This window comes from Stigmatopora argus, chromosome 17, assembly GCF_051989625.1.
Source record: "Stigmatopora argus isolate UIUO_Sarg chromosome 17, RoL_Sarg_1.0, whole genome shotgun sequence".
NCBI classification, from domain to species: Eukaryota; Metazoa; Chordata; class Actinopteri; order Syngnathiformes; family Syngnathidae; genus Stigmatopora; species Stigmatopora argus.
In genome coordinates, this window is record NC_135403.1 from 3,867,497 (window position 1) to 3,884,109 (window position 16,613).

The 16,613-nt window shown below is 41.1% G+C and overlaps 1 protein-coding gene across 4 annotated transcripts in view; it reads left to right on the plus strand.

The window, feature by feature from the left end:
- phldb2b (pleckstrin homology-like domain, family B, member 2b) overlaps positions 1 to 16,613 on the plus strand; it is a 50,117-nt gene that overhangs the window by 21,803 nt on the left and 11,701 nt on the right. For all 4 annotated transcript variants that reach the window (XM_077624299.1, XM_077624300.1, XM_077624303.1 and 1 more), the window contains 4 exons: positions 3,120 to 3,239; positions 8,129 to 8,316; positions 9,475 to 10,584; positions 15,930 to 16,265. In XM_077624299.1, the coding sequence (XP_077480425.1) occupies positions 3,120 to 3,239; positions 8,129 to 8,316; positions 9,475 to 10,584; positions 15,930 to 16,265 (1,754 nt within the window). The remainder of the gene's footprint in view (positions 1 to 3,119; positions 3,240 to 8,128; positions 8,317 to 9,474; positions 10,585 to 15,929; positions 16,266 to 16,613) is intronic.

Genomic DNA, 16,613 nt, shown 5'->3' on the forward strand with positions numbered 1-16,613 from the left:
ATTCTGAACACGGCTTCTTTTGCCTACTCCTTGCTGCTAGAGACCTGGCAGCGCTTCTTCTCACATAGTCACATTTGGCTTGAGGGAGGAAGCAGTGGAGACCCTCAGTAGAGCTTGAAGATGCTCATCAGTAAGTCTGGACCTGTACTTGGACTTATTGAAGTTCAAGGTGGAGAAGAGCTTCTCACACAAGTATGTGCTCCCAAAAAGGCACATGGTCCGCTTGAACTTTCGGGAAAGTTCAGGGAAGCTGGGGGTCAACTCTCTCAAAAATTGCCCAAGCTTGTCTGCTTCTCCACTCACCTCCCTGAACTTGGCTTTGAGTGCAGAGTTGCACTGCAGGTCAATGAGCTCCATTTGAAGCTCAGGAGGGGCATCTTGCACATCAAAGGAGAAGGGGTCCGCAAAAATTTGAAATGTGGCTTTGTGTGTCTTGAAGTCTGCAAATCTGTGATCAAATTCCTCCTGTAGCTTCGAAATGGCCTCAATATACTTCTCACCACTGAATGGTGTGCCTGCATCCACGAGAGCCTTGCATGCTGGGAAATGGCAAAGGTTTGTCTGAGAGAGCTGGGCTTTCCATAACACAAGTTTAGTGCAGAATGCTCTCACGTTGTCATAGGCAGCACTGACAAGTTGCCCCTGGCCTTGTAGCTTCTTGTTCAGTACATTAAGCTCATGTGTGATATCAACAAGAAAAGCCAAGTCCATGAGCCATTTGGGATCACTTGGCACAGGATCAATCAACTCACAAACGGCGTAGCTAGCTTTGACTGCTGCATTACTGTCTTTGGTAGCCTTCTTGAAGAGATCCTGTTGCCTCAGAAGACGTGTTTTAAGACTGGCAACCTGGTTGGCTCTCTCATCTCCCTGGTATTTTTCATACTCCTCAGCATGTCTCATAGTACAATTACGTTTCAAATTGTACTCCTTGTGCACCGCAACTTTTTCAGTGTAAATGAGACACGTCGGGGTGCCCCTGTGTTCAACAAAGAAATATTGCACTCCCCACTTTTCTTGAAACTGTCTGTGCTCATCACCGACCTTTCTCTTCACGCCAGGCTTTGAAAGAGACATCTCTGGGGCTCTGTAATATGTTTTTCCACTTGGAATGAGTCTCGGGTTGATCTTTCACATTCAGTCGCGCGGGTTTGTGGCGCATGTGCACTTTCGCTCTCCGTTTCAATCGCGGAGATGGCTACAGACACTGACACAGGCTGGATCACGGATCATAGCGCCTCATTCAGTTCTATGCTGAGAGCAGCGGAGGAGTGTGCGCGCCGAGCGGAGTGATCGGCCTCACGGCTTCTCCTCCGCCCAGCTGATTGGAGGAATGAATGAGTGAGTGAGCGAGGCACTGGAAAGCCCGGCCGATGTCCCGCCCTCCAGAGCCGTATACCTCACCGTGATTGGTTCATTCAGCTCCGAACCAAAGTTCCCTCTAATTTTTTGTTGGTCTGAGCAGAAAGACAACCTCCCTGAGCGCACTGAGTACCAGTGTGAGCGACATCATCGGTACTCGGATGATTCGCCTAAAGACGTTTCGCCGACGGACGTTTGACAGACGGGCAGGTCGCCGAATGGACGTTCCACCGAACGTTCATTCGGCCGAACGGAGGTTTCGCCGAAACGGGATTCGAACGCTCGCCCCGCCGGATCGTGTGTGTACAAGTTTTTCAACCTCGGCCCGCGGGCCATATACGGCCCGTTAGGATTTTTAATCCGGCCCGCCGCCGGTGTTGTCCAAATTATAGTAAAAATCAATGTTCGTCTACCATCAATGGCAGTCCGGGAATAAGCACTCTTGGGCAGGCAGATGTAGCAGAACCGAGCCGTAAAATGACAGCAATCGGGTCAAATCCATCCTAAAACAGCATTTAATGATTAAATACAAATACTGGATGATATCGCGATGGAGGCAAAAAAACGTCTATAGACGTCCATTCGCCAAACGGCTCAAAATGCTCTCAAATTCGGTCAAATCCAGCTGAAAACAGCGTTTAATGATTATATACAAATACTAGTATTTGTATTTAATCATTAAACTAACAAATACTAGTACGACCTGTCCGTCTGTCAAACGTCCGTCGGCGAAACGTCTTTAGGCGAATCATCCGGTCACGACATCATCATTGCTCGCTATCGGCACACCAGTATCACACCTGCCACAAGCAGGTGCATGTCAATGTTCCCTCTAATTTTTCATGTAAAACATGCTGTAAAACAAGAAAAACATGAGTGGACAGAGCTACTGCCACTGGCTGCCACTTAAACGGCGCCATCATGGGGAAAGGGGTAAAAAAAAAAAAAAAATTAAAAAAAAAAAAAATCGATCTTTCATATTAAGACGGGGGCCGCAAATTATCGTCCCGCGGGCCGCAGTTGGCCCGCGGGCCGCAAGTTTGAGACCCCTGCTCTATGCAGAATAAACAGATTAGTATATTCTTTTCTTGTGATCAGAATCAGGGCTAATTTAGTACTGAATTCGGCTATTTAATTTATTAGAATAACCATGGGTCTGAATCTGGGCCATTGACGGTTTTCCCCCCAGTATTTTAGGATTATGTTACTGAATTTGCAGTCTTTGCATAAGATGAATCTTTACAAAATTAGATTTCTGATTACAAAAAACTCTAGTACAGAGGTCACTAATATCGGTCCTTCAGGGCACCTATCCAGTCTGTTTTCCATGTCTCCCCCCTCAAACTCACCTGAATCCAACTCCTAAGCAATCTCTCCAGAAGCCTGATAACGATCCCGCTTATTTGACCAGAGTTGGTGACCCCTGCTTTGGTAGAGAATTCTCGTTGTTGTGTCATTGTCATCTTGACAAACTCTCTGTGGGGAGCTTTTCTTTCTGGCTTTTCTTTTTTTAAAGTATTTGGACAGCTGTGGCTCCTTGTATGCATTACAGAGGTCATGACTCATAACCCTGACATCTTGATTAATTTTTGACCCCCTTAGTCTAATTGTTGGCTGGAGCATACAATGTGGTCTGGATTTACTGCTAGTGCAAATCCATGTAACCTGTGAATAAATATTACTCTGCTAATGCCATATGGCTTCATTTGCAATCTCTTTGCCACTATGTCCTATTTTACTGTATGTTATTTTCTCAGGTTATTCCTTGTGTCTTGGCAAATCCTACTTCTTCCGGTTCAACCACCCTGAAGAGGCAAGCAGAATGAAGAGCATGCTTCCTCAAAAGAGCGCTGTGTCTGCCCTAGCATACAACACAGGTACACTTTCAGTTTGTTTTCTGCACTTGCATTTATAATCAGGATCACTTAATTCTTATTTTCGCCTTTTTAAATGCCGACACTTATTCTTAGTCTTCTTGTCAACCCCCTTGCATCTCTTTTTAGAGTTCTGTCTTCCTCCACATAAAGTAGCTATTACATGACCTTATTAGCCACGCAGGTGTGTGACATGAGCTTTTATGCGAGTGTGGCAGAACTGCCAACCAGCAGGAAAGTGGTCTGTGGTGGTGGTTTATGCTCTTCTTATTTTAAAATACACACTCATCGTTAAACATCCTTAGATTTAAAACATATTGGAATGTTTTGGTAATATGATGCCCTTCTCTTTCCATGGAGACACAGAAGGACTCCACTTTGCTTTGTGATTGAATGAGCTGTGTGTTCATGTATGTGCATGCCAAACATTAAATCTTGAAACCAGCCAGCACAAAAGGTCGCTCGGTTTCTCTGTTTAATGGCCATCCAACCGGACAGAATGCCCTGACTTCCTGGTAAAAATTTACAGGAATAAACACAATACAATGATACAATAAACACTAACTAGTCAAATATAATTGTTAAAAGTGGATGCACATTTTCTCTGTTACGTCTTGTCACCCTGATTCTATATATATCACGATCTACTAGTCAATCGCCTGACAGTCAGATTTTATAAAGTCTGTTGGTTTCCTTTGGGCCAGCCCGATCAATGTCTCGTTTGTCGCACGCCATCTCAATGTGTCCAGCTCAATACACACACATCACTCATATCTGACTCTTAACGATCATCAAGCTCTCATCAGGATCTGGCCATGTGTGGTTTCGACAGCCCCCGCTTAAGCTGTGACAGCTGCTTGTTAGGTGATCCTTTTAATCTTGGGTACTTCAGACGCTTGCCGCAACTATGCTTCAATTTATTGCTCTTGGGTGGTGAGACCTATCTCTCCTGTCCAAAATCAGTGCCAATTTGCCCCACCCCAAACTCGTGTAGCGGCTGCGGTTGGACGAGACCAGCGTGCCTGCACCGCTTTAGCCCAGATGATTTTGAGGCTTATCCTCGTCTTGAGTTTATGAAAGCGCTCACTGGTGTTTCTGCTTACAAACGACAGTTTAAACTTTAAACTGAATGTGGTGTGTGTGTGCATGTGCGTGTGTGTGTGCGTGAGCGTGTCAATGTGGGTATGTCTTTTATTTTCCTTTGCATTGGCTCGAATTGAAAAGGCTGAACAGTTGAGGTCATCGTTACAGATTTCCACTAAATACATGTCTGGTTTTAGTCAGGTTGTCCATTTTATCATGCTTGAAAACCAAATTGGACAGACATGAAAAAAAAAAATAATAATTTAAAAAAAAAAGTTAATTTTCCACTTGATCGTGAGGACTCTTTACTATGGGAAGTTTTGTGAAACGTATTCTTTGAGACCTTTTGAAGGCCATAAATCTTCACCTCCACATTGTTGCTTGCCAACACTCACAGCTAAAGCGATTGCTCCCACACAATAGGGGGAGGGAGAAGAGGAGAGTTGATGCACACCAGACCTGCAGTATAAATCTGTCCATTTATGGACACACAATACTTAATGCTGTGTGTGCATGTCTTTGTGAGAGCTTTTGATGCCTTTCATTTTCCGCAACATTTCTCTCAACCACATAAGGTTTGACATTTTCTCACAGCCTTGAAGAAATCCAAATAGCTAAGAGGTCACTGCGACAGTATAATTCGACAAAAGAGATATTTCCCATTCTGACAACAGATTTATTTACTCTTTCCATATTTACACTAAACATTGTACCCACAGGCATGCTTGTTTTCGCTCAAATGGACCCAGTGTTATGGTTTCATCTCAGGTCATGTTTTATGTGTGGTTCTTAAACATTGGGTGGTCTGAGAGAGAACACCACATTAAGCCAAAGCTAAATGATGTACAGATTTACTCCAACGTAATAGGTGAATTTCATTTTAGATAAAATGGAAATCCACTAACAAACGTCATGCTAATCTCAGCAATGTAATGTTTTACTTGGTCATACCTAGTGTACTACTTCATTTCACATTCAGCAGTAAGATGGCAAGACTAAGTTTATCATTGGAAAAGAATGACACTAACTCCACCCACCACTGAAACAGTTAAAAATAAAGGTTTTCTGAAGGTGGGGCTGGTGAAATTGTTCCAAAAATATATTACGGTCTCTTTAATTCCAAAAACCTATATACTAAGGTTTTCACGTCAATTCAGCGAATTGTTTCAGGCCTGATTATTATGTTAGAGGTGGCTTCCATGCATATGTGTATTGAAACCCGCACCCACAGTCTTGCCTAATTTTGTATCATGTCAACACCACTTTTTAGAACATTGTCTATCGAAGATACAGTTATACGTAAAATTGTGATACATTGCTTATCTATTTACTGCTATTAAATGCGATAGACATCATAAGTGGTGAAGCAGCTAGTTTGAGTTCTCATCTCATTTTCTGAACCGCTTTATCCTCATTAGGGTCGCAGGGGGTGCTGGAGCCTATCCCAGCTGACTCCGGGCCAGAGGCGGGGGACATCCTGACCAATCTGGATTTCAAACCCGGACCCTAGAGCTTTGAAGCCAACATGCCAACCAGTCGTTCCACCGGGCCTATTTAATAAGGGACAGCACATATTAATGAACATATTTGTATTCATGTTAATGACCACATATATGTAAATATGTAAGATTGTAGCCAAGGGCTAATTTCCATCTTTAGTCCCTTGTGTAGGTTGAAGATAAACGATGACAGATACTGGACACACATACACACACCTATCACAGTTTTAGACAGCGTGTGATCGCAATTGTGTTTGTTTAACGGCCAGGCTTTAAGATGATTGGTGAAGAGGTTCAGGGATGGGAGTTGATGTATGTTAAATGGTATTGAATTCCAGGTATGTGCAGCATGGACAGAAAAGGTGCTTTGGCTGAATGCACTCTTTATGAAGGGAATTATAAAGTCATCTCTAGAGCCAGCCCTTATTGATGTGTTGGAAGTTTTTTTTTTAATACAAAATCTTGCAGTGGAGGGAGGAGCTTTGTGTTGGAAGACCTTTTAAACTAAGGTGGTGTCTGAATATTTAACAGTATTGTTCCAGATTAGGTGTTTTCTGTGTATTTTTTTTTCTATTTTGTTTTTATTTATTTTTTATATCTGACAGTGGTGATGTGTTTTTGACTTTTTGTCCAATACCTTCAAACTTTGCTTATAAATGGTTTCAATTGGTTTTAATGTTGGTTTGCAGGCCGGTGACCAACTTGTTAGGCAGTAAGTCATGTGGGATATCATTGTTTGACACAAAATATAATTTTGCTGACTCAGGTGTTAGTTTGTTTCTAATGAACCAAAAATTGGACAAATTGAATTTTATTTAGGGTGGGTTTTTTATCTGTTGTTTAACGACAAGTTGAGAGTCAAGAGTGATTCCTAGGTATTTTAAATTCTTGGACTACTACTTCTTGGACAAAAACTTTGGGGTCACTGTTATTTTTTCGCTCTTTTTGAGAGGTACAGTTGTGGTCAAAAGTTTATATACACTTGTGAAGAACATAATGTCATGACTCTCTTGAGTTACCAGTTATTTCTACAACTCTGATTTTTCTCTGAGAGAGTGATTGGAACAGATACTTCTTTGTCACAAAAACATTCATGAAGTTTGGTTCTTTTATGACTTTTGATGTTTCAAACCAGTTATTCACGCTCGTCATTGCATCTGTGTTCCCGTGCAGCGTGTTTTTTTTGTCTTTCGCTTGGACATAGAACGGCATCATCTGCATACATTTGGCAGTAGACAGTTGAAGGCTTGGCATATCATTTAAATAAAGATTGAAGAGCAGTGGGCCAAGCACTGACCCGTGCGGTATCCCCCGAATATTATTCCGCAAAGTAGATTTTATGTTTTGTATCCTGATGCACTGTGATCTTACAGATAAGTATGATTCAATCCAATTTAGCGTGCTTGGTGAGAAATTAAAATTAGACAGTTTAGTCAGCAGTATCTGGTGGTTGATGGTGTCAAATGCCTATTTGAAATCAATGAAGACCGATCCAATAACCCCACCTTTATCTAGTTTTGATTTTATGTTTTCTAGAAAGAAGCAAACTGCCGTTTCGGTAGAATGATGTTTTCTAAAGCCGAATTGCAGCCTGATAAGGGTGTATGGACTGCTGTTAATGTGATCCTCAATTAGCTCCGCTACTATCTTTTCCAATACTTTTGAGATGGCTGGAAGGATGCTTATATGTCTGTAGTTGTTGGTTATTGTGGGCTTCTCTGATTTGAGGACCTGTGTGATAACTGAGCTCTTCCAGGGTTCAGGGAAGAGACTCTCGTTCATGGATTTGTTTACAATAATGGTTAATGGAGCTATGAGAGATTCTTTGTGGTATTTCAGAAATGTTACATCCATATTAAATGCATCTTTTGCTTTGGAGCTTTTGAGACCAGATACCACTTTCTCAATTTGTGACTGCGAAACTATGTTAAGATTAAGAATGGGTTCATTGGTCTTTGGTGTCAGTGGTTGTGGTGGGTGATATTCTATTTGAGGGATGTTAGGTGCCAGTTCTTTAATGGAGTATATAAAATAATCATTTAAAGTTGTAGCTATGTCCCTTGAATCATGGATTGTTTTCTCCTTCAATTTTAGTCTCTTTATTTGTTTGTGCTTTTGAAGTATTTCCTGCCAGTTTTTAAAAAATATTTTTGTAGGTCTAGTGAATGATCATTTAACATCTGCCACTGTCAGTTGCAGCAGTTAAAATCTACAACAAGCCACCAAACATTAAGGGAAAGACATGTGCTGGTATATTTGTGCATAAGTAATCAGGTCTTCATATATATTTATTTTGTCTCCCACCTACAGACTACCTGAAGTTTAGCAGCGACTATGGCCATGCTGTGGTCGGGGGAACCAGCAGCACACGGGGCATGCGTTCAGCCTCTGAGCTCCGGGATTTAATGGACACCCTACAGCGCAAGAAAAAAGCTTTGGAAAACAGCCTGAGAGCCAATGGGAATACTACCAATCCATCGTACTTCAGTGTGACACAGGTCAGCCGTTATTCAATGTTGACCGTTGCTTTATTTTTCTTGCATGATCTTACTTCTTCCGTCTCTCAGGTTAGCCCGATTGTTTGTCCTGGCATTCAGTATTCACTGCTATCCTGGGATTATAAAACATGTAAAAGATAAAAAAATATAGCATGTTTTTTTTGTTTTTGGTATATTTTTCACTTTTGATTTATTAGACAATTTTCTCATGTATCCTGGGTCATTTCAAGCAACAACATCTTGCTCGTTTATCTCTTTGCTGAGGTTCCCTATGGAACATTGAGCATCATTGAATCAAATTAGCTTTCGCTAGATGCCTGGAGAACGGCTCTCTAAGACAGTATCGACAAACTTTGCCTGGAGAGAGTCATACTTTTCTGTTGTAGACCTAGACAAATTAATCTGACACGATGTTCAGTACAAATGTCTCTGTGTGACTGGGTTAATACAAAAGCATGAAATTAAGGTGGAGGTAAAGTGCGCATGACTGAGTCTGTTGGTGCATATTAAGGTGACCAACAGGCAGTGTGTTTAGCTATTAGAAAAAAATAAATGATACAAGGAGGCAAAACAGTTATTCAGAAACTCATCACCTTAGTGTTTTTTTCTTCTTCCCCCAAACGCCAACTCTGGCAGCACCAGCAGGAGTTTGCAAAACATGAGAACTTCAGCCCTGCGAAGCATCTCACCAACGCAATCAGGCACTTGAAGCTGGAAAGGCTATCATATTTACCTAAAAAAATAGCTTGTCCACGTCGTAGACCCCAGTAAATGAGGGCGTGACAGTAACAGTGTGCTATTATGCCCAGATGTCTCTATGTGGCGGCCAAGTTTGGGAAGGGTTAATGTTCGCTTTGAAAATAATGCGTAGACATTGGAAAATGAGTCATACCATAACTTTTTAACAACTGAATAATATGACCCTTACTTTTTGTCAATGACTTATTTGTTTCCATGAATGTGATTCCATTTTCTCTGCAGGAATTTGTTCATTTCATAAAGAAATTTATTTCGTACATCTAATCTTTTCTTGCTTCCAATTATTTTTTTGTACATCAAACTGGTCAAAATGTCTCTTTCAATGGTACCCCCACGAAACTTGCACCACCATTAACTAGGAAAATTGTTGTAACCTTCATGTTTCTGTTTCTTCTTTAGTCTCCTCCTGCCACACCCATCAACTCTATTTCCTCAGCCTATCAGGAACAGGCACGACGCTTTTATGGCAGAGAGCGTCCCCCTATGTCATTGAAATCCGTTTCCCCTGCGTCTCCATCTTGGCGTTCAGATCATTCCTCTCTGCAGTCACGTTCTTCAATCAGTCGAAACCAGGACAACTTTGGCACCAATGAGAGCCGACGTCTCAATAACACAGACTCTTCTTTATTATTGTCAACATGGAACGGCAAAGGCTCATACTCCTCTGTAACACATGGTGATAGCTCCCTCCTCTCTCATCCTTCTTCCTTATCCAACTCTCAATTGAACAGTGGCGCTGTAAGTATGCCTTCAAGCCCCCGTCTTGGACGACGTAGTTATGGCAACCAAGAACCTGTACCAAGCAGTCGAACAAGGAAATACTCCACTGGTTCTCTGAATGGGATGACAGGAAGTGGGCACAGCCGATCGCTGCCTCGCCTGTGCCCCTCCCCGTCTCCTCGAGACAATAACAATGGCCTTCTGACATTGTCAACTCCTCACTCGCAACGCTCTGATAGTTGCAAATTTAACAAGGACAATTACTACAACAACAACAGTGTAAACACCAATGTAGACCTCAACCACAATTCTAGTAACTCCAACCAACTTGGCCGGAATCAAATCCATAACACAACAAAAGGAGAGGGTGTCGTTTCCATCTCACTTTCCGCCCTTAAGGTGCCCTCCTGCAATGGCATTACTACTCCCACATCATCCCCACCTGACGTTACAATTCCATGCAAAACGGGAGGGTCCTCTTCCCCTCGAGTTGCCAAGAAACTCAGCCTCACTTCTACAAGCTCAGTGGGCTCCATCATATCGGCAATTACTACCAGCCCCTCTGAAAAAGAGCTGTCAAAACCATGGGTAGACCAGGAACCTACAAATACCCTGGGCTTTGGACGCAGTGAGAGGAGGGCATCATTTGGAAAAGCAGGAGTCATCCCACCAGGTGGCTCTAGGGAAAGACGGGGGAGTATAAGCTCACTGAGTGGGAAGGAGGAGCTAAGTGACTACCACCATCATCAAAAAGAGAAGCGTCTCCGTGAGCAGGAGGTGGAGAGATTGGTGAGTTTAAAACACACTTTCGCTTTCTAACATCATTTTCAGTTGGGGATGAGCATAGTAAACTATGATGAATGTCTGTAATCTACACTATGTATTCTGGTTCGTTTCAGGCGCTCCCTACTCTCCCAGACATTTTAACACACATGGGTTGAGGGTAACCTCAAGACCACATCTGGCATGAAGCCCATACTAACAGGACTATCTTTAACTTTTCAGTTGGCCTGAGTGTACTTGTGTGTGTGTGCGTGTGTGTGTGTAATACATGTTCATGTCAATCACATGGTGGCCTGTGTGTAGAGTGCGGTTTGGGCCATGGACAAAGTCAGTCAGATGTGGCTTTAAGGAATCCAAGAAAATGAAAGGGCAAAGTCAAAAGAGCAGCAGGTGGATAAACATGCAGATGTGCAACACAAAACTGAGAATTCTACTATCCATTTTTCGTATTTTTTAACATGGACTGTAATGTTAAGTAAAAACTGTAACACTGGTGATTCACAATATACTTATTTAAAAATTGAGTAGGCGATAGAGTGCCTGTTCATTAATTTATTCTAAATTGTCTCTTATCGAAATTGTACACACGTTTTGCAATATAATGCAATCCTTCTTCAGTTTGCGGCTTCACTACATTGCAGATTTTTTTCTGAAGTATAATAAATTAATAAAAATAAATTCTCGTGAGGTGAAGAGGTCCAAGGTATAGCGGCTGGTCTCTCGGCCCAGGTTGCTGTGCTGCACGTTGCAGTTTTGTCAACAAGGGACAAAAATCGGAGCATTCAGCTACCAATATATTATCAATCAGATGTACAGCAATGGTTTAGAGTTAAAAAAAGTAGTCCTCCATAATAGCCCTTTAAGTTATTAATGTACCCCTTGGTGAGGAACGCTCAGTGTCAAAGATAACTGTTGTCGTTGAACCACTGCAAGATCCTATGTTCATTGCAAACCAGTGTTACATTGTGTACGCAGTCAAGTGCACTGGCCATTGAGCTAAATGTAAACTTTTCAGATATAGCGAAAGAAATCCTTCAGCAGTGGGCAGTAGATGTCAAGCTCTTCACCAGGGGTCCCCAAACTTTTTCCTGTGAGGGCCACATAACTTTTCCCTTCTCTGATGGAGGGCCGGTGTCAGTTTGTAACAGAAAAAGTGTGACGATCGTAGGGGAGCTTAATTTTTTTATTGTTTTCCAGAAAGCCACACATAACCAAATAACCCTTTGCAGGTTCTTTACAGAAAAAAAGTCAGGAAACAAATAATAACACTATTAATGAAATAAATAATAACTAAATAACCCTCTCTGGGTTCTTCATAGAAAAAAAAGCCATGGAACATTAACTTTCTGTTGTGCCATGCACAATCTTCTCCCTTTGCTCTGAAGATTATGCATGACAACACAACCTTCATTACAGAATCCCACGTCAACACTTTGCAGCACAGTGCTTGCTGGTGAATTAGGCAGTGGACTTGTAGCGGGGCGGCGAGACCCCTTTTTTCCAACTCCCGGTTCATGTGTCCTATTAGACCGCGAGTTTCGCCCACCATGCTAGGAGCCCCGTCAGTCGTGATGCTAGCTAGCTTTGACCAGTCCAGGTCCAACTTCTCCATGGTTTGGCACACTTTGTCAAAAATATCCTCTCCCGTTGTAGTCCCTTTGAGACTTTGGAGGGCTGCCAGATCTTCGCATATCTCAAAGTTTGCGCTTACTCCACGAATAAAAATGAGCAATTGCGCTATGTCTTGCACGTCCTTGCTTTCATCCAGTGCTAATGAAAAAAGTCAAATTCTTTCGTCTTCTGCTGCAGCTGGGTATATACATTACTCCCGATTTCTTCAACGCGTCTGGTCATTGTACTCGCCGACAGACTTACGGCATTAAATGCATCTTTCTTCTCGGGACACACCTCCTCCGCGACAGCATCCATACATTTCTTAACAAACTCCGTCAGTGAAAGGCTTACCGCTGCTTGCTATCAGTTTAGCAACCCGAAAGCTGGCCCGAACGGATGCCTGGTTCAGCTGAGCTTGGCGTACAAATGTATTCTGCTGAGTACCTTTTTTTTTATTTCTGCATAAATTGTATTGTATTGTTTTTGAAATACCGTAATTACTCGAATATAACACGCATATTTTTGCTATATAATTAATTCCAATAGTTGGGGGTGCGTGTTATAATCAATAACTAAAATAAATTACAAATTTTCGATCGAAAAAAGCATTGTCAAACTCACTTTGACGCACGGACATTGTGCAATTTCCAACTTTGAATTCAAAATACACGCATATTAAAGATCGTCAAGCCTCACAAACATCACAATCCTGCATTAATAAGCTGGAAAGTAGAATACTACTACATTGTAGTGTAGTACGTACTTGTATTTAAAAATATGTCCAGCGGGGGGCAGTACATTCCCTTGTTACATGTGATAGTCTTTTCCATTGTGCATATCTTCAAATCATTTATTTATTCAATTTGTATGTTCCTTTTCTTGTTTGAGAATGACAATAGATATTTGAATTAAAACATGGTATTGTCAATTGAAATGTTGTCAATGTTCAAGGAAGTCTAAAAGGTATTGCAACATAACATGTCTACATGATATGTTTGTCCACTCTGTGTATCATCTATTGCCCTAAAATTCAAACGCATAACTCCCAACTGCACGACACTCGACACGCTCGTACCTGAAGATTTCTCTATCCGGTTTTGAACAAAACAATCGTGAAACGAAGAAAAAAAGGTAAGATTTCTGATTTTCGTCAGCGGGAAATTTTAGGTGTGCACTATATTCGAGTACTGCGTTTTTCCAGATTTTTTTGGCCCAAAATTACCTGCGTGTTATTTTCGAGTGCGCGTTATATTCGAGTAATTACGGTACATATACAATTAAAATGTCATTGTATTCGTCCAGTAAATGAAAATTTGGATTTTCCTTACCTGAATTAAGCACCTTGGATACCACCTAGGCAATAAATAGCCCCTTTAATATTTTCTCTTGCCAATGTTTTTTTTCTCTGTCAGTCAAATGATTTTTTTCTCCATTTAATCCATGACTACATGAGTGCTTTGTGACCGATTCCATTTCTGGACAAAGAGGTCAAGTCCACTTGGGAAGATGCATGGCTCATTAGACGCTAACAATACCAGATCTCGTACTGAAAGTTTTGTCACATTAAAACAACAATGTTACTGAAGTCAAAATGTAGTAAAGCTTATATTATATCTTGATACACTGCTACAATGCTAAAATTCCTCTTATTTGCTAATCAACACTTTCCTCTCAATAGCTGGATTTTATAAATAATATTCATAATTCCCATACGTTGGCCTCACAGTGGGGGCCCCGAATTCAAATCCAGGTCGGTCCACCTGTGTGGAGTTTGCATGTTCTTGCTGGGCCTGCGTGGGATTTCTCCGGGTACTCCGGTTTCCTCCCACATTCCAAAGACATGCATGGTATGCTGCTGATTGGACACTAAATTGCCCGTAGGTATGGTATGAGTGTGAGCGTGTATGGTTGTTTGTCTCCTTGTGCCCTGCGATTGGTTGGCCACCAATTCAGGGTGTCCCCCGCCTCTGGCCCAAAGTCAGCTGTGATAAGCTCTGGCATCCCCCCCACCCCGTGAGCCTAATGAGGATAAAGCGGTTCAGGAAATGAGATGAGATGAGAATTTTAACACTACTTATTGTAATCACGGCTGTGGTGTGCTGGCCCAGCTGACCTCCAGCAAAAGGCAGACTACACCACAAACTGGTCACCATTTGGAACTAAAATAATTGAATAGTTGGAAATAAAAGTGAAATAAAATAATTTGTAGCACCCCAAATAAATATAGTACATACTCTATTATTCTGATAACTGACAACATGTAATGATATGACTGTTTTATTTCTCCATCTAGTGGTCAAACAAGCTTCAAACTATTTATTAATGCCTGGTGGCCTTCTCCGTTTATGCATTAAAATACATATGGCTCTTATAATTATAATGAAAACCATTGTGGAATATGTAATTGCATATGGTTATTTTTCCTGTCAATGCCAACCAAATATTTCATTTGATATTGCTTGTACATACACCCACATTCTTTCATTGACATGTTTATCTCCAGCCTTCCCTTTTTTGTTCCTTCCATTTTAAGCCCAGTGAACAGATGTTTTTATTATTTTGTCTCTTGCCAAATCACAATACAGTTATTCTGATTTTGACAAAGGATTCAATCTTTCTTGGTGACAAAGTGACACAGGTTTCTGATAGAAGTTGCTAGCTTTAAATGCGATGCGAACATAAGATCAAGCTCTGTCTGTCTCTGTGTGTGTGTGTATGTATGTATGTATGTGTGTGTGTGTGTGTGTGTGTGTGTGTATGTGTGTGTGTGTGTGTGTATGTATGTATGTATGTATGTATATATGTATATATACATACATATATAATGTATATATGTATATATGTGTATGTATATATATGTATGTATATATATACATGTGTGTGTGTGTGTGTGTGTGTGTGTGTGTATATATACTATGTATGTGTGTGTATATACTGTATATATGTGTGTATATACTATGTATGTGTGTGTATATGTGTATATATGAATGTATATATATTAGTAATTTTTTTTTTTACACTTTTTTTAATGGAACACTATCCTGTAGTCCCGTTTTTTTCTCGTAGTGGTATTTCCTATAATCTTATGCACTAGTTGACAGCTGTCCAACTCTTCATTAACATTTCCACTCCCTTCCACTGTTTCTCATTCACACACTTAGATCCTAACACCTCTGACCCACATTCTTTTTCTCCATCATTCCCGTTCTAATATTACATGATCGTGCTGGTGCTTTAAATTCTCCCTCTCCTTTGCTGAACTCATACTCACCACTCACACCCTGTAATCTGTCGCTGTGTCTAAGAAACACTCAACAGTGGCAACAAAAAGCTTGCGCTGGAGGGAATGTTAACTTGGGGGAAATATTCTCAAAAAAATAATGCACTATTATAAGGCTTCATGGACGAGGGTGCGTTTTTGAATAATTAAGGACTTTTTTGTCTTCTGCAATGCTTCCAAAGGTAATTTTGAAAGTTTTAATTTGTCATTGACAATTAACAGTAGATTTAATGTTTACATTGTACTGTAGATCTGTTGTTACCCACGTGCAACTGCACTTGCTATCAAATCTATGTACGCTTTTCCATTCTATGTGTGGATGCATACTGTATACATAGTAATTGTAACATAGTAACAGTAGTTTGACACTTCATCTCCTGCTGCTACCTTTTTTTTAAATATCTTGTGTTACTTTTAACTATTGTACACTGAAAATACATGTCTGTTCTCCCTTCAGGAAAGACAGCGTCTCGAAACCATCCTGTCCCTCTGCTCAAAGCTGGACCAGGATGATGGTGGCTCAGATAAAAATCCAGCATCTGCAGTGGCAGACCTCCAAAAGATCAACCAGGAGCTTCAGAAGCTTCAGCTGAATGAGAACGACGATGATGACACACTCTCGGTTTTCTCTAGCAGCTCAAGAGGGAACGGACCTATCACAGAGAATGGGTACTACGATACCGATATACCGGCACGACAGAAGGGCAGCAGTACTACTCGAGACAGCAGGGCAGAATCCCCTGCTGTCAGTCTGCATGGCTTTGCTTCATATTCCTTGCCATATCCACAGAGGGTAAGTGAGGTCAACTAAATGTGTTGGACATGGTTTAGAAATCTTAAGTATTAATCATGACACCCACCAAATCAAAGATCAATTATTCACCGTTTGTGTTTGATAGATCAAATGTCAATATTTTTCATGTAAACCATCATACTCGCAGACATAAACATTAGGTTGACCTGTAAAAATGAAGTCTCCAAAGAAAAGAAAAAGAATATAAGGTGTTCTTAAACTGTTTGTAGGAAGGATGCAAACACCCATGCTTCTATAATTGTGTCTAACCTTTTGGTTAACAGGTCAAAAAGATATCTAGTAAAATGCATCCAGCATCACATTGTAAAGGAATACAGGAGAGGCACC